The following is a 25984-nucleotide window of genomic DNA, read 5'->3' as shown; positions in this document are numbered from 1 at the left end:
AGTTGGAGTCTTGCTCTGTTGCCCAGGCTAGAGTGCAGTGGCACGATCTCGGCTCACTGCAACCTCCACTCCCCCCCAGGTTTAAGCAATTCTCTGCCTCAGCCTCCGGAGTAGCTGGGATTACAGGTGTGTGCCACCATGTCTGGCTAATTTTTTGTATTTTTAGTAAAGATGGGGTTTCACCATCTTGGCCAGGCTGGTCTTGAACTCCTAACTTCATGATCCACCCACCTCGGCCTCCCAAAGTGCTGAGATTACAGGTGTGATCCACCGTGCCTGGCAACAAGAGTCCATCTCTACAAGAAAAAAATAAAAATGAATTCGCCTAGTACAATGGTGCATGCCTGTAGTCCTAGCTACTCATGAGACGGCAGTGGAAGGATTGCGTGAGCCTAGGAGTTTGAGGTTATAGTAAGCTATGATGGTGCCCCTGCACCTCAGCCTAGGTGACAGAGTGAAATCCTGTCACTAAAAATAAAAAATGATAAAAGTCTCAGCTGGGTATGGTGGCTCACGCCTGTAATCCTAGCAGTTTAGGAGTTCAAGGTGGATATATCACCTGAGGCCAGGAGTTCGAGACCAGCCTGGCCAACATGGTGAAACTCCCATTTCTATTAAAACTGCAAAAATTAACCGGGCATGGTGGCATATGCCTGCAACACCAGCTACTGGGGAGGCTGAGCCATGAAAATCACTTGAACCCAGGAGGAGAAGTTGCAGTGATCTGAGATCATACCACCCTGCTTCGGCCTGGGTGACAGGGCAGACTCTGTCTCTAAATAAGTACATGAATAAAGTTCTTGCTTATTTCCAAATATCAGATACTCTCAGCTTTGCAAGAAAGTGAAAGACAGTCTCAGACTTTGAGGAATTTACAAGCTATTTTTAAAAAGACCCATTTTTATCTCTCTATATGTAGAACTTAAGAGAAGTTTATTTTATGCTAGATGAATGATAGGGAGTTCAGCTGACTTTTAGTTGAAATCCAGCAGAGTAGGCTTTGCAGAGAAGCTAGAATTTAATCTGGGTTTTGAATAATGGATAAGACTTAGAGAAGTGGAGAGGAAGGCATGAGACATTGTGCTTGGCCCAAATTCTTTTCTTCTGGCTTTTTTTTTTTTTGGAGACAGAGTCTCTCTCACCCAGGGTGGAGTGCAGTGGAGGAATCTTGGCCCTACAACCTCTGTCTCCTGAGTTCAAGTGATTCTCCTGCCTCAGCCTCCGAAAGTACTGGGATTACAGGCGTGTGAGCCACTGCGCCCGGCCTCTTCTAGCTATTTTTCAATATACGATAGATTATTGTAAATTACAGTCACTTTACATGGGGCTTTCTTACTGATAATTAGGCCAATATTTTTAAACACTCTTATTCACAGTTTACAGCAAGAAGCATATTTTCCCCTGCCTCACTGTACATGTCAATTTGTGTGTGTGTGTGTATGTGTGCATGTATGTATGTGTATGTGAAAGAATCCTAAGACAAGTTTCATGACACATTTCCACAGATGCAATGCTCTCTGGTTTCTATGCTATATCATTTTTCATTCTTTAAAAAAATGGTGGTTTTGATTATCTGAGCTAACACAATGAATCATATTGTCAGATTATACACACAGAAGTCAGAGATCTTATCCAGAATCAGGCTTTATAAATGTTTCAAGACTATAAGTAGGGAGGGGGGAGGGATTGCATTGGGAGTTATACATGATATAAATGATGAATTGATGGGTGCTGACGAGTTGATGGGTGCAGCACACCAACATGGCACAAGTATACATATGTAACAAACCTGCACGTTATGCACATGTACCCTAGAACTTAAAGTATAATAATAAAAAAAAAGACTATAAGTAATCAAGAGGAAGAGGCAAAGCAAGCATGGAGAAGAGACATGTCACATGGCTGCCTAGTCTGTCCTTCCTACATCAGACACATACTCTTCTGGCCCTTAATGATACATAAGGTGGTCAGTAGGTGAGATTTATGGGTCACCTCACACAGTAGGGAGCACCTGCATTATGAAACATATATATATATTTGTTTTTTTTCTTTAATTTAATTTTATTTATTTTTGAGATGGAGTCTAGCACTATTGCCCAGGCTGGAGTGCAGTGGCTCGATCTCGACTCACTGCAACCTCCACCTCCCAGGTTTAAGCAATTATGCTGCCTTAGCCTCCCAGGTAGGTGGGATTACAGATGTGCACCACCATGCCTGGCTAATTTTTTTTTGTATTTTTAGTAGAGACGGGGTTTCACCATGTTGGCCAGGCTGGTCTCGAACTCCTGACCTCCGCCTGCCTAAGCCTCCCAAAGTGTTGGGATTACAGGCATGAACCACTGCTCCTGGCCTAACGTCTTTATTTTATACCTCGTGGTTTTATGTGACATTCTTCAGGGAGTCATGCCTCATAAATCTATAGAGTGTTTACCACAATCGTTCTCATACTTGAGGTTGCACTAGAATTATGTGGAGGGCTTGTTAAACAGGGATTGCTAGACTCCACCTCTAGTTTCTGATCCAGTGAGTCTTGGATGTGGCCTGAGAATTTGCATTTCTGACAAATTTCCAAGTAACTTAGATGCTGCTGGTCTCAAAGTTCTTTCTTTGAGAACTGCTGGTTTACTGTAAACATCCTGCTCAAAGGATCCCATAGAGGACTTAGTAAATATCAATTTATTTTCCTGTAGTTCATATTGTAATGTTTGCAAAGAGAGAAGTTTCTCACCTACCCTCAATCCCATAATAAGGGGAGAAGTTGATCCTGGCCGACTATTTAAACTCCTTCCATCTTACTCTAAACTGGTTCATGACCTACTAATGGATCCTGGTGCACAATTTGGAAAATTCTGGTCTATGCCAGCTGTTTTACATGAGAAAATTGAGACCCAGGCAGGTTAAATTTAGAGTATCTAAATTATGAAACATCTCAATTTTGTGCCTCGGATATTTTATGCCCCAGAGACAGTGGAGAATTTGTGAAGAGTTGGATTGGGGAATAACTAGCATAGTGTTTCCGTGTAATTAATTGACTTCCATGAGTTGGAGTGTGTAGAGGCCAGCTGTTTGAGCAACTCAGGCAGTAGAATAGAGATGGGGTAGGTAGTCCAGTAAAAAAACAGCAGGATTTCTAGTTTGAAATTGTGTTTATCAGATGGGTGTTTTTGGGCAAATTTTGTATGTAATAATTGTTATTTGCCTTATTTAATAATCTGTAAACTGTGGACACAATTGACAGAAAGGGGGCAGATGTGAAGAAATGAGATGAGGGCTGTTGTGACTAAGGGAAAGTGAGGAATGTGAGAACATTAGAGAAAAGGAAGGAGGTGGACATAGCTTTAGGAGCCCAATAGAGGCTTTTTAATCTACCTCTATTTGCCTTTTCTATCTTAGCTGCTACCTACTTCACTGTCCTCTGCCAGTGAAACCCCAATTCGCCTTCCCCCACTTGACATTTTCCTTTTCTTTCTGTGCACTTAGTATCTGACTTTCTTTGAAGTTTTCTAAGTTTTCCATTTTGTTTTTAAACTTCTTGTGTAAACACAAAGGGTTATACTAACAAATGGGGGAGATATTCTACTTGTAGGGAATCAGCAGCCTTCTCTTTTCCTACTTGGCTTTTATGTATCTTGGGCATTCTTTTTTTTCCCAAGGAAAATCCCAAATCTTGTTCCTCCCAACAAGGGTGTTCTTTTAAGTTTTTTTCTTTGCCCTCTGTTGTCTCTGGTGAGGATCCTCAAAGTATGGTCTGTGGACCAGTGGCGTCAGCCTCATTTGGAAGCTGACTCTTAGGATCCTACCCCAAACCTACAGTATCAGAGTCTGTACATTAAGGACATCTCCTGGGAATTTGCGTGCACATTCCTTCTTGAGGAGCATAGCTCTGTGATGTCATTGACTAGGAAGCTTGAGCTAAGTCTCCTTTTTTATCTGTGGTTCCAGCCAAATACCTTTCAACTTTTAATTCCTTCTGCATTCTTTTGTTGTTTGTTTTTGTTTTTGTTTTTTGAGACAGAGTCTTGCTCTGTCACCCAGGCTCGAGTGCAGTGGCGTAATCTCGCTGCAACACCCGCCTCTCCGGTTCAAGTGATTCTTGTGTCTCAGCCTCTCAAGTAGCTGGGATTACAGGCATGCGCCATGACGGCTGGCTAATTTTTGTATTTTTAGTAGAAACAGGGTTTCGCTATGTTGGTCAGGCTGGTCCCAAACTCCTGACCTCAGGTGATCTGCCTGCCTCGGCCTCCTAAAGTGCTGGGATTACAGGCATGAGCCACCGCTCCTGGCCTGCACTCTAAGTAAAAGGAAATTCTTGGAGAGACTTGCAGCAGAGTGAGTTATTTTCTCTTTTTCTGTGCTACTACATAGGTTGTTAAGTGTCAGCAATAGGCAGAGAGTGGGCTGTACCTGAGAAGCTGCCAATCATGTAAATTGTCTCGTCTTGTACAGATTGAAAATAGCTAACTACGGACTTTATGAGAGATTGTTAGTAGTTATTGGTGCTTAACATTTCGGAGATCAAAATTTTCAAATTTCGTTTTTATGCAAAAATTCTTCCTCGTAAACTATTTACTAGTGCATAATGTACTAGTTACCTCACATTTTGGTTTCAGAACTGATTTCTGTCATGTCTTATTGAAATGATTTTATCATGAGGATGTAGGCAATTTTTGAGAGAGTTATTGAGAATTTCCTGTTCCCGTATTTTGCTATCAAGGATGAATATTGAAGCCTCTTTCTTTGTCGTTGACCTAGACAATTTTCATGGCCCTTGCTTTTGTTTTGCACTGTGCCTTAAGGAGACTTGATTTACTGTCATTAAGATAAGAGGTTTGACTACCTTCTCATGGAAATATTTTATGTTTTATCAAACGTACTCATGGTGCCTGAGTTTCTTGTTGCTGTGTTCTCCTTCCCTAGGATGCCACAGTGATACCGCATCTCATGGCACTGCTTAGCAGGTCCCGCTATACCCAGGAGTACATCTGTCAGATCTTCTCACACTGCTGTAAAGTAAGAACCAGAATAAATATTATCTATAATGTAAAATCTTGTGTACTCTCCCAGAGGTAATCTATACATATATAAGTAGACCTGTGTGTGTGTGTGTGTGTGTGTGTGTGTATATATGTATATTTAAACACAAATGACAGCATATCATACATACATACTGTTCACTTGACATATCTCTAAGGCTCTCCCCCATTCTTTTTTTTTTTTTTTTTTAACAGTGCATAGTATTTTAGTGCATAGATTTATTTATCCAGTCCTCTATTGTTGGGCATTTAGTTTGTTCCCAGTCTTATGCTATTATAAAACAGTACTGCAAAAAAATACCTTGTATATAAGGCATTTTATAAGAAATAAAATTTTGGGGTCAAAGAATATATGTATTTGTAATTTTACCACTTTTTTTAAATAGAGATTGTACCACTTTATACTACCAGCCATGTGTGATCATGACTGTTTCCCCTCACCCTTGTTCCCTATTACTGGCAACTGGTTTAAGTGATCTCATATAAGGAGAAATGAGAGATTCTTCTCATTGTTGAGTAAAGTTTCTCTTTCTTTTCCCTTCAGCCTATGAAGTGCCATTTAGTTTGCTTTATAGATTATATGTTGAATGTATCATTTTTGATAACCATGGGTGATTACTTGAGATCTTTCTTAATTTCTACACATTTTTTAACTTCTAACCAAATAATTATCTTCTGATGATACCATATCATTTATAATACATCCTATCATTTATAATACAAGTTGCAAGTAAGGAGCTTTGGGAACTATAGGAAAGAAGGGATAAGAGAACAGCTGGAAGACACAGGTCTATGCTGTTTTAGAACAGCCTTCCGAATAAATGAAAACTAAATCACCTGGTTCTAGGAAAAGTTTCTACATTGTAATTTAGACATCTAAACCCTCTTCCAAACAAACCCTAGCTGATTAGCACAATCTATTCGGTACTGTTTAAGCTATTTGTGAAAAAGTCTTGAAGTTTCTCTTCTTGGATTACTTTGACAAAGTGTGGGCTAACTCACAGGAGCAGAGAGATGGAACAATGCCTTAATCTTTTGAGGTAGGCAAAGAAAGGCTTTAAGAAAATGACAGTTTTTTTTTTTGCAACTCACTCGCTTAAAAGGAGCTCAAACCATCAAGGCCTAAAATTTTCCAACAACAAAATGACGTCTTATAGCCAGCCTGGCAAGTTGAGGAAGATGCTCCAGAACTGTATGCCTCATTAAAAATTTTTCAGGGGCTGGGTGCAGTGGCTCACACATGTGATCTCAGCACTTTGAGAGGCCAAGACAGGTGACTCTCTTGAGCCCAGGAGTTTAAGACCAGTCTGGGCAACATGGCGAAACCCTGTCTCTACAAAAAATACAAAAGAATTAGCCAGGCATGGTGGCGTGTGCCTGTAGTCCCAGCTACCCAAGAGACTGAGGTGCATCGATTGAGCCTAGGTGGCTGAGCCTGCAGTGAACCAGTCATTGCACCACTGCACTTCAGCCTGAGTCACAGAACAAGACCCTGTCTCAAAAAAAAAAAAAAAAATTCTATTCCTGAGTGTTCAACAGAGCCCAGCATCTACTAGTCATAACCACAGTAATCCCAAAAGGCTACCGAAAATTGGGCCTGGAGGAATAACTACATGTTAAATTATTTTAAACTATGAGAAGTTTGAATAATCCCATTCCTGAAGTTACCTAAATAGCTTTCAGGATTACTCATCAGAAACTTCAGCACTTTAGGGATTGCTCATCTGAAACTTCTCAATGCTGTTTTAGCTGAAATTATAGAGTACCATTAAATCACTATTTTTTTGCTGGAGAGAAACTTAAACTGAGGATAATTTAACAGCCAGCCTCATACCACTGACAGAAGGGAAGATGTTATCATAGAAAGTCACCTTTACTCACCTTTTAATTGGATAGATTAGCATTTGCCACTGTAATTAAATAACCACATTTAAATATTCTGAGACATAGCTAGGCTTCAAGAAACAGTATAGCATTTATAAATCCAGTGACAATAGTAAAAGCCTAAAATACAATATTAACAACTTTACCAATATACTGACAACATGTATCTTTGAGAACAACTGATCCAGTGGTCCATGTATTGTCATTAAACATAAAACCGTTTTATTTTCATGTTGTTCTTTTTTTGCATATAGGCTAAAAATAAGATAATAGAATTTTAAGATTCGTTTGTAGGGACTCACATTAAGCTAAGATTAAATGACAAAACTTAAAATTACTAATTTGCTTTGACTGGTATCAGTATTAAATAAATATACATACTTTGGGGAAGGGAAAAGGGGAGAGATCACTAAAGCATTTGTGTTGTAATCTAATCATAATTGTATTTTTGAAAAATTCTCACTGATTTGTTGAGCAAAAAACACCCAACAGAAATAGTATTTGTTGAAATTCTAACTTCTGAACGATTGCTATTTCTTAAGTATTTACTCAGATTTCTGAGACCTGTTTTTTGGAGTTTAAGACCATGAGAACTAGGCCAGGTGTGGTGGCTCGTGCCCATAATCTCAGCACTTTGGGAGGCCTAAGTGAGAGAATCCCTTGAGCTCAGAAGTTCAAGACCAGCCTGGGCAATGTAGTGAGACCCTATCTCGGGGGGGGGGGGAACACCATGAGGACTTAGGTGCTTCCCACCCAGTGGATGCTGCCCCTCACTAACCACCAGGTTCCTGCAGGTTGATTTGGAGAAAGATGAACGAGAGACTGGTAAGTCTCAAATGACAGAGCCTCCTTGCTAGTTGGTTCAGCCACTAATTCCTTCCTTGCAATTGCTTTTTTTTTTTTTTTTTGAGATGGAGTCTTACTCTGTCTTCCAGGCTAGAGTTCTGTGGCGTGATCTCGGCTCACTGCAAACTTAGTCTCCTGGGTCCAGACGATTCTCCTGCCACAGCTTCCCGAGTAGCTGGGATTACAGGTGTGCACCACAATACCTGGCTAATTTTCGTTTTTTTTTTTTTTTTTTTTTTTTTTTAAGTAGAGATGGGATTTTACCATGTTGGCCAGGCTGGTCTCGAACTTCTGACCTCAAGCCATCTGTGCTGGGATTACAGACGTGAGCCACCGTGTCTGGCCCCTTACAATTGCTTTTACACAATAGTATGTACAGCTTCAGAGAGGAGGAAGAACTTCTTTTGCAACAAGTACTTGCTGCCATCTTTGAGGCAAAGAATTTGAGGGAAAAAGTAAAGTATCAGCACCAGGAAACAATTATATATAGAGAGAATTGCAGTGTGCTTGATCTTTTCCCCATCCATTGTAAATATAACTTAGAAAGGGTATGCCATAATTTATTCAGATCTTAGAAAAAAAGTTACAAGCACATGGGTATACGCTGAAATGATGTTATTAATAGTAAAAGACTGAAAACAATCTAAGTGTTTATAGGGTGCTAGTTAAAGTTTAGAACATTCCTATAATAGAATAAGGCCAACAAATAAATGAGAAAACTCTTTATGTACTGATATGAATGAGATAAATTGTAAAGGAAGAAAAGGTTTAGAGCAGTGTATATAGTATTCTACCATTTGTATTAAAATGGGGGAAAGAATGTATTTACGTATCTGCTGTATATGTATAAAATGTCTTGAAAAATATCTATTAGGTCACCTCAAGGTAGGAGAACAGATTGCAGTTAGAGGTGGAAAAACAATGAGGTGCAGGAGGCTGAGGTAGCACCCTGCCTACTTAGCTTTTGCTAAGCTCTGCCAGTGTCTAAACTGGGTTGTCAAAATTGATAAGGAACTCAAAAAACCTTAGTGTGATGACATAAGCTGAGGCTAATTTTGGCTTATCTTCATGATTTAGTAACTAGGTAAGAAAAAATGGGTCGAATCCTTATGAGACCCGTTTTCCTTGGCTCCCCTACTTCAGTCTTCACCACTGTCTTTATAAGCCAAAGACTTCTTTGTTTCAAATGAGACAATGCATGTAAAGTGTTTAGAGCAGTGCCTGGCACTGGTATCCAGTATCCATTAAGTAGTACCTATACTTATAACTGCAGATGAGGTGGGAGGAAAGGGAGCACACTTAAAACCAATGCCCTGAGATTGTCAGTATTTTCAGTTATTACAAAAACAGGTTTGCACCATTCTGGATGGATATGTAACGATAACTATATCATACCATTTTACTCTGGGAATTTATCCTCATAACCTCAGGATCTGTACTGAGATGCAGCTTCAAATAATGTTCAACAGAACACTGCTTATAGCAATAAAACATTAGAAACTACCTAAAATATACAATGGGGGTTTGCATGAGCAAACTGTAGAATACTATATTGTGATTACAAATAAGAAACTCAAAGTTAGAAAATGTGTGGACAGAGAGAAGTTGCTGAGTTTTTTACGGATTCTTTTAATAATACATAAAATATTTGGGGATCGTTACCTATACAGTAGAGTATGACAGTTGTGCTATTCAGAAGTATGAATGCTAATTTCCCCACTTCAAATGATGGGTGTTTTGGCTCAAGAAACAACAAGCATCTTCAGGACAGTTGTTACTTGCTTAAATAATGGGTTGGAGAAATTGGTTTGAGAGTGCTTGCCGGACCAGTAACTGGTTTCTTCTGGTGAGCCCAGACTGATAGGCTACCTTTGTGATATTTTTCTCTTCTGAATAATGATAAGCATGAAATATCATTCCTGTGTTGGCTTTAACTGATTTTTCATTAATTGATTGGGTAAGGTTGGATATAAAATGAATATGGATATAAAAAGAATTATGGCACATTTGAAGCTTTGCATTAACTTTAGCTTCTGCCACTTTGAAACTCTTTAGTACATGGATTAGTAGAAAACAGAATTGATTAAAAAAAAAAAAAAACCTTCATTTTCCTATCTCTTTACCTTCTGACTCTTTTAAGAACCATTTTTTTTTTTTGAGACGGAGTCTCTCTCTGTTGCCCAGGCTAGAGTGCAGTGGCACGATCTTGGCTCACTGCAGCCTCCGCCTCCTGGGTTCAAGCAATTCTCCTGCCTCAGCCTCTGGAGTAGCTGGGATTACAGGCACCGCCACCACACCCAGCTAATTTTTGTATTTTTAGTAGAGACAGGATTTTACCATATTGACCAGGATGGTCTTGATCTCCTGACCTCCTGATTTGCCTGCCGCAGCCTCCCAGAGTACTGGGATTACAGGTGTGAGCCACCTCACCTGGCCGAACCAATGCTTTTAAAAAGAAAAATGAGATAGAAATATGGAAACCAAAACATGTTGTTGTTCACTTCCCAGTTACGGAGTGTTGTGTTTCCCACTATAGCATTATTCAGACCTCCCTGATGTGTTAAGGTAGGTTAGTCTGTGGTCCAGTGTCTTTTACAATTCATTTTTAGAGTTCCCCTGACTAAGTTATCAGTTCTAAGTTATAAGAATGACTCTGCCACTGTTTCCTGTGGGCATAGGGCAATAATGTGCACATGAAATGCAGAATTCATCGTGGCTCTATTGCTGTGGTGGTATTCTATTTAATAATTGCAGAGGACTTGTGCCAATATAGCTTCTGGGCCCACTTCTTTATTTCTAAGAGGTAGAGAGGCAGCATTTCTAGAACTGAGATGAGTTAAGATATGGTAGTCCCTTGCGGGACTAAACACAGTGTTTATCCTGCCTTTTGAGGTCTGAGTTTATTTAAGCAAAGAGTAACAGGATTCTTTACTGTAGTGAATGTGGTTTTCTACATTTAAGTAAATGTGGTTTTATTGGAATGAATCATTGCTCTTCTAAATATATTGTTGTATTCTCTTTTCTTACAGGGGCCAGATCATCAAACAATTTTATTTAACCATGGTGCAGTTCAGAATATTGCTCACCTACTAACCTCACTGTCCTACAAAGTAAGATGTTAAAAATTGTGGCCAGATTTGTATACCTTGTTTGTGATGTCTAGAAAGAGACCCATGTATTTTTATTGCTTCTTTGATAATTGTGATCAAAAGTAGTATTTTATCAGTAAAATGTTATAGGGCATCATTTTAGCTATAGAATGCTCTGAAAAATAAAAAAAAGGCTGCCCTTGCATCTCTGTGTTTTTTAGAATACAGTTGTACCATGAGTTCTTATTGATTTGCACCCATTAAATAGATTTCAAATCCTTTTTGGGTAGGTACCAGTGCCATGATGCCCGAAGTATAGAAGCAGTGACTTTCTGTATCAAGAAAGACATTTAATTTCATATTTGAGACCTTTATTTAACCACAGTGTCTCAGATTTAGCATATTCCTGCATACACATCAACATTTAAAATGTGTTATGTTGTGTACTTTGAATTAAAAAGTAAAGAGTTTTCAGACTTACTAATTAAATTTTCTTTATTGTCTTTTATATATAAAAGTAAGCAGTGTCATATTACCAGGTGTTGAGTTAAAACCTTGGCCATTCATTGTTGTCCATCTACACGTTGTAGCAAATATTGACATGTAGTCCTTATTGTGTCACATTAAAGTTGGGTATTGCAGGAGTTTGTTGCAGAACAGGGAAGCAGTCATTTTTGTCTTCTGTCCTCTTGCAGTGACTCCATTCTGCCCTTTTAGTCTTTAAATTTATTTCAGGTAGGGTCTACTGATGTGTATGTTTTCCCTACCTCAGCTGTCTAGTTTAGTCTTGGTAAAGAGCTCATAAGGATAGGAATGGGGAGTGGAACTGACTTCAAACTAGCCAGAGGCAGGGGAAATAAATATATACCGAGAGCTACCTCCTCTTTACTATGCCATGCAGAGGCTAAACCATTCAGCACTTGCACATCAAGAAACAGTTGTTCAGGTGGCTGTTTATTGTTCCTTTACTTCATCTTCTCTAGCTTCATTAATTCCCCCAGCTCTTCCTCCATTTCTCCTATCTTTTCTGCACTAGACTTCTTATTTACTATAATGATTTGAAAAACCTACAGGTTGTGGAAAGGGTACTAGTCTGTTAACATTACTCTTCTGCCAGGGTTTGCTGTATTACCAAAGTGCCATTAGTATATTCTAGGTTCCTCCTGTGGGCACGTGCTAGTGCTGCAGAGCATTGCCCAGGTGAGGGGCTTCATACCCCTGCTTCCTATCCTGTGAGTGCTTGTCAAACTCAGGTTCCACATTAAAATATCATGTGTAGACTCAGGCTTGGAAGTGAGGATTAGATTGGATTAGAATGGAAAGAATTTTTAAAAATACACATCTGTTAGGAGCTTCTGGAAATTGTAAAGCATATTATATATGGTTAAGAGATTGGGTCCTTGGTATTATCCCAAACCAGTAACCTAGTTCTGAGGAATACTAGCACAATTCATGGGTATTTTAAAAATTAGTGCTTCTTAAATTTTATTGTAACATTGTTTCCTCTCCTTCTGTTCCCTCTCTCCATTCCATGCATAAGAGTACTCTATTTTTTTTTTTGCCTTGAAAGGCACTTGGTTATTAATTGTTATTAAGTTCTCTTTGTCTTACCAACTGTATTTTGTAGTTTTTTTTAACTTTGATTAGAGATTTGTCTAGTTAAATTTAAATTGCTACTTCCTCATTTTTTTCTATTACTTCAAAATTAGGTTTAACTTTTATAGTTAATTTTAACTTACTGTGCTCTTCAGCTATACAGATGTTATTGTTATGTCTTTGAGGCCTGTTAGTATTTTAAGCAGATTTACATAATTTTTTAGAAGAGTTTAGATTCTGAGACATTAGCATTTGCATTTGCAAAATTAAAATAAATGCATTTTTTGTTTGTTCATTTATTTTTACAGGTTCGAATGCAAGCACTGAAATGTTTCTCAGTTTTAGCTTTTGAAAACCCCCAGGTATCGATGACCCTGGTAAATGGTAGGCTGGAGCTTTCAGTGGCACCTACATGATTTAATTGATGAACTTTGTAGATTTAAAGAATTTCCTTAATCATTGTTGTTTGTTTTATTTCTAGTTTTGGTTGATGGAGAATTGTTACCACAGATTTTTGTGAAGATGTTACAGAGGGATAAGCCTATTGAGATGCAGCTCACATCAGCAAAATGGTAAAAGTCAGGACAATGTGGGAAGAAAGACAGTGCTTTATCAATATCTTAGAGTATTTTTGGACAGCCAAATTTGCTTGCTTCCAATCCCCATTTTATTTTGGGATTTTGAAATTTGAAAGTCAGGGTTCCATCCCACATTTTCTTAAATGGGATGTGAGTTTTTTATACTCAGCTTATTACTAGTAGTATGCAGAACAGGAACACTCATATAACATTTGAGACTGTCTTCAGAAAATTACTTTATTACATCCTCAAACTGCTGTCCTTGTACTTCAGTTGAAATAATACTGAATTAGATTAAATTTAACCAACCTATACTATGCTAAGTATTAGCCAGGGAACTATAAGATGTAGAAATATGGAATGAGAATTAGTTGAAGTTGATAACCACGGGATGATTTCAGAGAACATGGCTTCCTCATCTTTCGAGGAAAACACACACACACACACACACACACACACACACGCAAATCTTCATAAAGTTGTGATGGTTTATAAGATATTTATGCAAAGTGTTTTTTTTCTTTTTTTTTTTTGAGACAGAATCTCACTCTGTCACCCAGGCTGGAGTGCAGTGGCATGATCTCGGCTCACTGCAACCTCCACCTCCCGGGTTCAAGCAATTCTCCTGCCTCAGCCTCTTCAGTAACTGGGATTACAGGCACATGCCACCACGCCTGGCTAATTTTTGTGTTTTTAGTGGGGACAGGGTTTCACCATGTTGGTCAGGCTGGTCTCAAACTCCTGACCTCGTTATCCGAAAGTGCTGAGATTACAGGCATGAGCTACCATGCCTGGCTGCAGAGTTTTTATTAGCACAATTTCTGGCTTATGTAAGCATTCAGTGCATGTTTGGTAATTATCAGTACATGAAATGAATGTGTTGAGCATTTGTTGTGTAGGGTTCTATGCTCAGTTTTATCTTAGTATTTAAGCTGTGGTTCTAATATTTTGGTGAGAATTTGGCATTTTCAATTAATTACTCATGAATTGTTTGTTTTTTTTTTTGTATTTTTTGCTTGCTTTTTGTCTTTAAAACTGAGCATTTGCCTCTGTCAGTAAGGTAATGTTCTCAAGTAAGTGGTTTCAGAAAAACAATATGGTAACAAGCCTGAAGATAATAACAACTACAAATATTTCAGCCCTTTACAATATAAGTAAAATAATTTTACCTATTTGTTTATAACTTGTGGTAGAAGCCAACATGGGTTGTTTTAATTTTTTCCCCCATCTTGCTAAAGGAATGTAATCAAAAAGGAAATTCATTAATTTAAATTTCTGAAGCGCTTAATGTTCAGCGCCTGCCTAGGGAATACAAATTAATTATATTCTTATTCAAAGGGAGCTTATAATTGTTGTTCATTAGAACCAAATTATTGACTTGTTCCCAAAGCCACTGCTGTTAACCTCTGAATAGTTCATTTCTGATGGATAGCTGTGTTACAAGTTAAATGCCTCTTCTGATCACTTCTACTGCGTTCAGAGTTAGAATATTCCAACTTCACTTCATTTAAACTGAGATAATGTGTTAATCTTATGTTTCATTTTGAACATTTTTCCCTTTTTATTATGGAAAATTCTGAAGTATAAAGAATACAACATGTGCCCAGCACCTAGCCTCAAAATGTGTCCATCGTTAGGTTGTTTATTTTTAAAACTATTTGGTAGGTTTTTGTTTTGTATTTTTAATAGCTGGCTTACCATCTGTATTTGCCAGTTAGTTTTCTTTGACTGTTAAATTGACTGAACCTCCGAAAAGCAAATTGTCAAAATCTTCACTGTCAAGATAAGTGATATTATTTGGTTTTTGATTTTTTAATAAAATCTTAAAGTTAAATAATTTTTCATGTAAAGCTTTAAACTCCAAGCAAAAACTTATTTTCTGCCGTCTTATTCCAGTTTAACTTACATGTGTAGAGCTGGAGCAATTCGGACAGATGATAACTGTATTGTATTAAAGGTAAGCTAATTATCTTTAAAATGTGAAAATTATCCAGTTATGTGTTAAATATCAGTATTGATATTCATATTTCATTTTACACATTTATCATTATGGTATGTGTGCATGGCATAGAATAATATTAAAAGACCATGCTTTCTTTTCATTGGATGTCATATAGTTTTTAAAAATTGATTTTAGATGTGTTTTGAAAGTCATCGTGAAATAATTCTTTCATTGTCACAGCCTTTTCATTTTATGGTAATTAGGAGGATGTGGAAATTGTAAAAGTGTACAATTCACGTGAAATAGAAAATATATTTTGTTCTTGATTGTCATTAAATTTATATTACAGTTTTAGAGGCAGTTTGCTATTTTTGCAGAAAAAGACTATATCATTCTCATAGCTGATAATCAAAAGGCATAATGAAAGACAATAAGTAGATAACACATGAAAACAAGCATTGTCATTGTGATATGTCATATACAACTTGAATTTAGAAAAACCTAGAGAAAAGACCAGCCCTAAAAGTCCTAAAACCTGGGATTCTGGTTTTAGCACTTCCACCTCTGACTGGACATCCTTTATTCTTTTGATGCCTCAGACTCCAGATTATGAAAATTGAAGCAATAATTCCTGCTCATCTATGCCACAGGGTTACTGTGAGGATAACAATATATTAAATACATTAAAATATCTTATTAGCTATAAAAAATTAAGTATAATAAATTGATCATGTGTCATTTGATAAATATGAGATCTCACATTATGATTGTCCAAAAGGTGATCCCAAGGATAAAAGAGCACAAAGAAAACTAGTATTTGCTTTAGTCTTTGAGGAAGACAATTAATTTAGTGAGATCTGAACACTCTCTAAGTAGACAACTCTGCATAGAGTGCCACGGCCTTCCATAGCAATTATCTTGATTTATTTACTTCTTTAACCTTCCTCTTTTTCTGCATTGGTAAAATGTTAGTAGTATATTCTTCACATAGTAGTCATGAGCATTAAATAAAATAATTCATGAATTTATGGTATCAATAAATATTAGTAACTAGTAACGTTAGGGAAAAAAGAATAGGGCCTTCCCCTTGGAAACCTAGGGTTGAATTGTAAAGCTTCTACTACCCTAATAGGAAATTAGTATTGAACGAGAAAGTGCCAAGCTCTGTGGTAAAAGATTTAATAGAAACTTATATATAAAAGAGCAAAGCACAGTTGCCTGCAGTATTTGAGGAAGACTTTCTATAATAATAACATTTCAATTTCTACTTCCACATTGTCATTTCAAGTGGATCCATCAGGCTTAGAAATAGTAAATGTCATTCGACACCAGCCTGGTCAACCTGGTGAATCCCCGTCTCTACTAAAAATACAAAAATTAGCTGGGTGTGGTGGTGAGCGCCTGTAATCCCAGCTACTCAGAAGGCTGAGGAAGGGGAATTGCTTGAATTCAGGAGGCAGAGGTTGCAGTGAGCCGAGATCGCACCATTGCACTCCAGCCTGGGTGACAGAGCAAGACTCCGTCTCAAAAAAAAAAGAAAAGGAAAAAGAAATAGTAAATGTCTGGAATATTTTTATTGAGAACCTAATGTAGATAAGTTACCAAAACCATTGCCAAGATTTTTGAGGGACCTCAGAAGTAAAATTGGACTCGTGGATACCACTACTAATTCCAGCAAGTTCTTGGGAGAAAACCTAGCAACTGTGAATGATACGTTTCACTCACATTATAGTAGAACTGGTGGAATCTGAGTAATGGTAAGAGCACTGCAGTTTTAAAGCTGTATTTTGTTTTGGCAACTGTAGGTATGACTCCCCAAACCAAAAAATAAACCGTATTACTCACTAATGAAGAGAGAGCATACTTTTCCTAAGGCAAAATCATTCCTGATTAAACTGCTGGGTCTCTTTTAGGTAAATAAATAAATAGATGGGGCAGAACCATCAGACATGATTTGTTAGGGATTCTTAAATGTCTTTTACAAAGTTGTACAATAGAACTTGTCTTACTGGTCCCAAAAGCCGAATTAGAATTTGTTTTAATGTACTTTGATGTGTGAGTAGAGTTTAATGTGCCAGTACAAATGATTAATCTGTACTGAATTTTGCTTGTTTTTGCACTTTAAAAAAATCTTTTATGCTCTGGAAGTCAGTAAAGGAAATATTTGATCACAAACATTACTCCTGATAAAAGCTATTGAGCTGATTCGGTCACTATATGCTTAAGCTTTTACCTTTACCAAAAAGCAAATAATTAATCTCACTACCTTTCAGACATTACCTTGTTTGGTTCGAATGTGCAGTAAGGAGAGATTACTAGAGGAGAGAGTTGAAGGAGCTGAGACACTTGCCTATCTGATTGAACCAGATGTTGAGCTACAGAGAATCGCTAGCATAACTGATCACCTCATTGCCATGCTTGCTGATTATTTCAAGTATCCCAGCTCAGTGAGTGCCATCACTGATATTAAAAGGGTATGTTATTTTCCTTTTTTAGCAACTCAAGGGAGATTTTTTAGTTTTTCTTATCGTTCACAGTTTTGAACAAATTGATAACTACAGTTCAAAGCCCTTTTAAATAAAGGATCTTTTATCTTTGTTAACATAGATAATATTGCTTTGTAAGTTTTTGAATCCAAGTTGTTTAATGTTTATTGTCGGGAAGTTTTTACTGAGCAGATAAGCAGTAAAGAAAATTGCATCCTGACTCCCAACTAAACCTCAAAAGTAGTGGATTCTCCAAGCTGGGTATTGACATAACTGTATAGTCTTATTCTTGGTCATGGAATCATCTCTGTTTTTATATTCTCACTCTTTAGGTCAGGAGTAATCTTTTTGTTACAGGAGACTAAGTTGTCCCATGTTACTTTCCATCACAGTCTTTCTGTTTTGTTGCCTTTCCTTATCTTCTCTTTTTTCCAGTTTCATACTGTGCTTTGGACCTGCTAGTAATAACTGAAGCATCATTTAATCTCGAATTTGGGACCAAAAAGTCCAAATTGTGCTTTTTCTGAAAAATCTAAGTTCCTTAGAATACATAGATATTTATTTTGACTTGTTGCGTCTTGGCCTATTTGCCTCATCCATTTCTTTAAGCATAGGCCATGAACATTCTGTAAGAGAGTTTATTCAAGGAGGTCATGGTAGAGAGAACATTGCCTCTTAATTAGTAACCAGTACTGTTTCATGAATGTAACTGTATTTTTCATGCCAGTGGTTCCAATGGTAGCTATTCTTTTGACCTCTCCCTCATGCTTTTGAATTTCAAAAAACCCCATCTGGTAGGCAGTTGTTCATTTGGCATTTAACATTGAAAGTAAAGCAGACTATTAAGGGTGTATCTTTACTCTCTTAAGAAGAGCCTAAAATAACCTTCATTGGTATTTGCGTTAGTAATGTACTCTACTCTCTGGGTATTAAACTTATGTGTCTGCTCTTCTTTTAGCAGTGGTGTTTTTCCAGTAGAAGTGATTGGTTACATACATTTAACCAGTTGCCTTGTCTGTTTTCCTTCTGGTCGTTTTTTCACACTGACACTGTATCTCACCAATACAAAGATACATGAGTAACCCTTAACTACTGCCTCATGAACACCCTGAGTTGACCACCCAGGAAGGCAAATAAAATGTCTTGATGGCCATGAGAGTAAGGAAACATAATTTTGAGAACATGTAGCCTATGCATATGCAAATCATTTACGTAGTACGTAGATTATCCCTTCTATTAGTTTTTCCATTTCATTTCCATCACTGTAACAACAATAATCCTTAAAAATGACTTCCTAATACCAAACTTAAGTAATAGTTTGTTTTGTCATCTTTCCAAATGTTTCTGACCCCAAAAGTATAGACACTAGACCTATAAAGAGAAATCTTCACATATTAATAAATTTGTGATTTTCATGATATATTAGTTCAAGTCAGTATTATATCTTAATTTATGACTAGAACGTAGTTAAGACTTTTAGATACTTTTAGAACTTATCAAAGTGAGTATTCTGTATTGGGAAGTTGTTCCTATAATCCATCAGTGTCTGCTTTGAACAAAAGTTTTGGAGCTATTAAGAATTGCCTTCAGAGCCACCTCAAATTATATATATATATATAAAATATATATATAGTCTTTTGCTTTTTGTGGAATTTTTTGTTACCTATGTTATATTACCCAACTGAATTTCTCCATCTTCACGCAGAGTCAGTGACAACTAAAATTCTCCTCATTGATCAAGCTATACCACTGTTGGTGTTTTCTAGCTAATAATACCAGTTAGCTCTTTAGGAAGTTTCAAAAGAGGATCTCAGAATGTTATGAACAACACCTACATCATCGAATGAGTGAACCTTTCCAAAGTAACTTCTTTGGGGAAAGTGGTATTCATTTGGATGATTACATTGAGGCTTTTAGTTATGAGATTATTTATATTATTGGTAGACTTTGTATAGTTACTTGGTCATAGTCAGTCATTGAAAGTATCCTGAAAATATGCTTCTGTTTTACTTTTACAGTAGTTTGGTGATCAGGTTTATAAAAAAGTTGATAATTAGTTATGCATATTTAAAGATAACATTATTTACTTCATGCTGATAATTTTGATGATGTTCTTGAAAAAACCCATACCCAACATAAATCTCAGATAACTGTAATAGATGGTAATGGTTACCATAGTATATAGTTTGTTAAGCGTTTTCACAATGGGTTCTCTTTTTCTAAAAGCTTTTTATTTTTTTAGTTTTTATTTATTTATTTGTGAAGTGGAGTCTCGCTCTGTTGCCCAGGCTAGAGTGCAGTGGCATGATCTCGGGCTCACTACAACCTCTGCCGCCTGGGTTCACGCCATTCTCCCATCTCAACCTCCCTAGTACTGGGATTGCAGGCACATGCCACCACACCCATCTAACGTTGTCCAGGCTGGTTTGAACTCCTGAGCTCAAGTGATCTACCCGCCTCGGCCTCCCAAAGTGCTGGGATTACAGGCATGAGCCACCGCGTCCGGCCTCTAAAAGCTTTTTAAATGCCAAAATTAGGCCAGCACTACTCTTAATATTTCAGAAAGTTAGGGAAAACCTCCTAAAGACATTGTTGCGATATCATTCAGATTATCAGCTGTAGTCCGGGGCTAGAGAAGTCTAGGTGTGCCTTCTTTTGAAGGAGAACATTTCAAAGAGCTGCTGCAAGCAAGTGTTAGTGCCACTAAAGCTACCATTTAGGAACACTGAATTTTTCAGAGTCAGAGATTCACAATGGTTTTTCATATATCAGTGTCAAATGTAGTGTTCACTTTTAGATAGAAGCATACTGTGTGCATTTTAGGTCACATTGATATGAACACTGCAAGGTCTCAGTCCTATGTGAACAGAATCCAAAAATAACTGGGAAATGTAGTTAATGACTGGGAAATTCACTAAAATCTAAAAGTTGTTAACTTTTTTTCCCTTCAAGTCAGTTAGTGTTATTGAAAGTTTAATTTATGGACTGAGTTGGAACATATCCTTTTTTTCCCCATAGCTTGATCATGATTTAAAACATGCTCACGAACTCCGCCAGGCTGCATTCAAGCTCTATGCCTCTCTTGGAGCAAATGATGAAGACATCCGGAAGAAGGTGAGTCTGGGAGAGGGGCGTCCCCCAGTCCTGACAGCCAGCAGGCAGGGAGTGACGTCAACCTGAAAGTCGTGGTGAAGAGCACTAACAGTGACTGTTTGAATATATTAAAGCAGAGTGACTAAAGGCATAATTGAAGAATGAATGGGACCCGGATTTGGGGGGTTGTTTGTTTTTAGAACATAGAGTGGCATGGCCGTGCTGGAATGACAAATAACTGGCGTGCATTTTTTGTGTCATTAATATGAATTATTATGTTGCACATTTTTGCATGTGTTCTGATAAAAATCAATTCTAGCACTGTGAAGCTTCAGACACCTTGAAAGTCCTAACATTAGAATTGTAAATGTTATTTATGGAAATACCTTCCAATGCTATTGAGAAATTCAAATCTCTATTGTATATTGTTCTTTGATATATGGCTTAGTTTTATGTTTTGATTTTTTTTTGCTACTGTGCAAGTTTAATGTGAATAAAATCTTTGTGGAATGATGATTTTATGTTTAGTGAGTGGTCATCTGAATTTTCCAGCTCCCCAGAAAATGTATGCACTGGTATAGCACCCTTATGTTACTAAAGCCTAGTCTTACACTGAACTCATGTTCTTGATGAGAATACTTCTTGATGAGGAGTATAGTGGTAAGTAAGCTCTGACTTGGCTGCCTCCACAAACCAAAAAGCTGGAACTTACTGCTCAAAAACATATATAACCTAATAAATTCTACACAAGGTTTTCAGGACCATCTGAGAGCAAAACCACATGTTCTGTCTTGAGGAGCCATAGCAGAAAGAGCAGATTACTCATTATTTACTGAACATGATGATTTATTAAATCTGCCCATCTGCATTAGTATTTTAAGGAGCACTGTGAGAGAAATCACAAAGTATTAGAGTTTATCATGATTCAGATAAGTTCTTCAGGCCTGTAGAAAGAGGAGTATGGAACAACCTTACATTTGTTGAAATAACTTGAAAAGGAACTACTTCCTGAAGAAACTGAAGTAATAGCAATAAGATTCGAAGTGTGAGTAGCTTTGATTTAAAATCAATGCACAAAGCACAACTAATAAATTGAATGTTTCCATGTACCTCACTTTATTTCAGTTAAGATATTTTGACTAGAAGTGTTTTTAGTATATCCCTATGAAAATCATTTTTGGTACATCTGAGTTTTCATTTATAAACTTTTATTTCAAAGCAAACATACTAATGATATGATACATATGTGATTTATGGATGTTGATGCTAATGTTCAGTTTAGGTATGTGGTGTATTGCAAGGAGAGAGGCTTTTATAACAATAGATTTGAACATTTTTAAAAAATTGGACTATATAACTTAAATACACAATTATTTGGTTTGGGATGGTTATTAGGGCCCATTAGCAACAGGAGAAGTATTTTACCCATTCTTAAAACTCTAAAAAGCCATCTCATGGACTGAAAGGTAGATAGACAGATAGACCACAATGGGAAATAGGATGTCCATTTGTACTTCTTTGTACTTTTTTGTTAATAAACTGTTGTTTTGGAATTAATGGCTTAATTTGTGATATCATGTTCTAGAAATATTTGCAACATGACAGTCTAATCAGTAGTCTATTAAAACTTGTATTCATAATGTGTATAATTTCCTGGTAAGGCTAACTCCTGATCATTTCTGTAGAAAGATGACAAATAAAAAGTTATAATTATTAATTATAGTTTTTTGTGTGGTAAAGCAAAGATACTGGATATGTAATGGGGATTATATAGCATTTTAAGGAAGATATTTAATTTCTGGGAAATTAAGTGTTTGAATAATTTATAGTTCATAGTAACTACTAAAGAGAGAAATTGTAAAATGGAAACTATAAAGTAATTTTGTGATAAAATATACTTGAAGACTGGCCATAGGAGTGGAAACATTTTATTTTCAGTGTATAAAAAATGATAAATGGTAACACTTTTGAGTGCATTTCTGTTTCCTTTTTTGTTGTTGAAATAATTATTTGAGTAGATTTTTGTTTACTTTCTCCATGAAATATTTATTTCTTATTTATACTTATGTCTTATGAACTTGACTGTATTTTTTGTGTAGATCCTTAAAGTACAATGTTTATTGTTTGATTTTTTAAAATGCAATATTTATGCTTGCCAAGATGGAATTTCAGTTAACTGAGTCAGTAAGTAGAGAAACTGAGTTAATGAGTGGAGAATCTCTGAAAGAAATTTAAAGGACTGTAGATCTACTTCCCCAATCCCTACTTCTCCCCGTCAAAAACCAACAAAAAGTTTGTTTCAGGAGAAAAACATGAAATGTTCAGTTGGTCTGCCATTTAAATTAAAATTGGGAACATAATTCAATACGTTCGGTAAATAATATGTATCCTAGTGCCCTATTATGGCCAGTTAAGGAAAGGCAGAATGAAGAAGAGAAAATAAGAGCGAAGTAGAGACAATGAGAGGTATACACAGTAGTAAAGGAGAAGGACACTGGCCTCTCTGCATATAATTGTGTCTCTTTTACTGCTTCTAAAGATGTCTAAAGGTCTGCTGTGTTTTCATTTCTTGATACCTTCTCTTTGGGCCAGAGAAAATTAAGCTGACAATGGAATGTGACCTGTAGATCAGAGATTTAGCACCCCTGCTTTGAAGCAGTGTTGGTGTATTCCCACTAAAATAAACCAACTGTATAACATTCCCTGGAACTTAATAAACACTCAATAAATATTTGTTGAATAAATATAGAAATGAAAATGCAGAAATCATACACAGGGTGACATTTTCTTTAATTTGTTTGGACCTTTATCCTGTGTAGAGCAAAATTGGCATTCTAATTCTGAGTGTTGCATCCTTTATTACTCTATGGCATACTTGAAAATTTCTTAATTTATTGTGGTGTCCTGTCAGCTAGAGTGAAGGAGGGTGGTGCTGGTGGAAAGAGTTGTGCAGGGGAGAGTGAAAAATACTGCCATTGACTGTGACATGAAGAGGGAGAAGAAGCCCCAGAAAAGATGGAGGATCACTGAGCCTGGCAACAGTTGTGACCTGGCCATGTTAAGCTTAGAAGAGTTCAAGTTACCTGTAATAGTTGATCCTGACTCTGAATGGATTTTGGTTAGAGAGAGTAAGAGCATAGTCAGGAATCGAGAGCTCAGTGGAAGAAGGGTCCAGAACACATCAGCAGTAACTGCAGTGACAGCAGTGCCAAGTAAAAATTAGCTCTTACCTCTGCCAAAGGGAAAATCTAGTTTCTAATGATAACCTTTACCATATATTAATGCTGATTAGGAAGCAGAAGTCCAGTTAATGGAACATTAAAAATGGAAGAAGTTAAGATACGAAGCAAAATAGATCAACAAACTATTTCAAGTCCTGGCATCCCCAGTCAATGGTTAAGTCACAAGAGGCAGCAGTGGCAAACAATCCTGTAATTTTGAGATAGATTCTTCTATGACAATTAATTGCCGTTATGAAGACCATCACTTGATTAGGACCTATCGATCACCAATTAGGTTGGAAGTTGAAAAAGGATTATCTCTCTCTTACTCATCAAGTAACTAGTAGAACTTGTTAGAAATGTTAGTGAAAATTAAGGGAAATTAGAAGTAAAGTGTGAATTAAAATTCAAAGAAATTGGTATGCTAACCAGGATGTTGGTTTTATTTTTGATAAAAGTAAACATATTTCAAATGTTAAGCACGTATTGTAACCTTCATTCCCCTGGGGCACCTGACTAATGGAGCCTTGGAGAAAGTTTTCTGCTTAAATTTGAATACTTCTGTTTTAGCTGGAGATTTCTTTTGAGGAACTAGAATGTAAGCTCCATGAGGGCAGGGATTTATTTGTGTTTTGTTCATTAACATATTCCTAGCATCTACAACACTGTGCATATTTGACAATAAATAATTGATGAATTGAATGAATGAAAAAAATGAACACACAGACAAGTGGATGAATGAGCAATATTGCATTATTAAGCACCCATTGTCTTATGTGCTCCTGTCTGCATTAGGAACTTTCCTAACCTCACTAGCATTTCTGTCTGTGTGTAAAGACAGGAAATTTGAAATAGAGAAGATATACATCTGGTCATATAGTCGGGGTTTCACTATTATACTTAGCATAGAGAAAAATGCAGGAAATTTCCATTTTTTCAAGAGGCAGGCAGTCCTGAGGGCTTGTCTTCCATTTGCTTGGCTATAGATCAAAGAAAACATGCTTTATGGCATTGTACTTACTTCATTTCAAAATAATTTTGATCATTAATTTATCTTTCTAAATGTGTGACTTTTTTAAAGTTTGTATCATTCACACGTGTGAATCTGTACCAAGTTTTCTAAGGATAAAAGTATGGTTTGGTTTATAGAAATTAACCTTTCAGGAATCAACCTGTTTGTAAGGTTATATGTATTGATATAAAATATTTTTCCAGTTAGTATCTGATTTTTAAGATCAGTTATTCAATTCTGCATAGACTGGTTGAACTACCTGCATTGTGTAATATTGCCCACTGGGTGGAGGGAAGGAGGCAGGCAGGGAGGGGAGATAAAGATCAAGAAGGCATAGCCTTAAAACTCAGCATTTATAACAAAACCTCAATAAGTCAGAGAAAAGTAAGGAATGAATGACCAGTAAGAATTTGCTGAGGGCTCAGAAGTATTTAGAACCAATTAAAATAGACGTGTTTATCCATGGAGCTATCCTTGAGTCAATTTGGAATTTAATAGCTTAATTTTTGGTTATTTTAAATACTTTCTAAATGGTTTTCATTTTACATTTTCAAGAATTGAAAACATGAACTCTTAAGTTTTTGTTCCTTGAAGGAAAACAAAATTGTCCAATCACAGTGGCTTTATATGACATGTGAAGAAAGCCAAGAGTGACATTAAAAAAAATTTTTTTTTGAGAAGTATAGGCAGAAGAAAAAAAGAAAAGGAAAGCAAAGAACAAGAATTTGTCTTCTATCCTCTTTTTCCTAGCAAAGGAAGTTACAACTGCAGATCATTGTAAATATGTGATACAATATACTTAAAATATTTAGCACAGTGTCTACCACATAATAGGTGCTCAATAAATGGAAGCATTTATTAGGATATCTAAATAATTCATTGGGAGATTAAAAATATATATTTTTAAGTATATTAAAAGATGACCAACATTGAGGTGTAAATAAGAGGCTGCAATGAAGAAAGTGATTTTATGCTGTAAGTTACTAAAACTTTATTCCAGTAAAAGAAGTTATGTTTTAGAAACATAGGCTTTTTCTGTAGAGTATTTCTTGATAACAAAATGTCTTGTTTATAATTTTATTCTAAAATTTAAAATACTAATTTTTAAAATTATTTTCATAGCATGCCCTCCAAAGTGTATTAATAATTGGTTAAAATCTTAGATAATAGATGTCTCAAGTAAGGAGGCCAAAATCTACCTAAC

The 25984-nt window shown here is 36.6% G+C and overlaps 1 protein-coding gene across 5 annotated transcripts in view; it reads left to right on the top strand.

Moving 5' to 3' along the window:
- ARMC8 (armadillo repeat containing 8) overlaps positions 1–25984 on the top strand; it is a 112925-nt gene that overhangs the window by 37879 nt on the left and 49062 nt on the right. For 2 of the 5 annotated variants that reach the window (XM_011958142.1, XM_011958143.1), the window contains 7 exons: positions 4918–5010; positions 10793–10873; positions 12757–12832; positions 12930–13020; positions 14923–14983; positions 17242–17442; positions 20473–20568. In XM_011958142.1, coding sequence (XP_011813532.1) covers positions 4918–5010; positions 10793–10873; positions 12757–12832; positions 12930–13020; positions 14923–14983; positions 17242–17442; positions 20473–20568 — 699 coding nt within the window. The remainder of the gene's footprint in view (positions 1–4917; positions 5011–10792; positions 10874–12756; positions 12833–12929; positions 13021–14922; positions 14984–17241; positions 17443–20472; positions 20569–25984) is intronic. The other 3 variants (XM_011958146.1, XM_011958144.1, XM_011958145.1) reach the window with 2 other exon arrangements.

Source organism: Colobus angolensis, unplaced genomic scaffold, assembly GCF_000951035.1.
Source record: "Colobus angolensis palliatus isolate OR3802 unplaced genomic scaffold, Cang.pa_1.0 Scaffold46, whole genome shotgun sequence".
Lineage (NCBI taxonomy): Eukaryota > Metazoa > Chordata > Mammalia > Primates > Cercopithecidae > Colobus > Colobus angolensis.
Note: the sequence above shows the minus strand (reverse complement) of the source record. Positions and strands in the feature narration are given on the sequence as shown.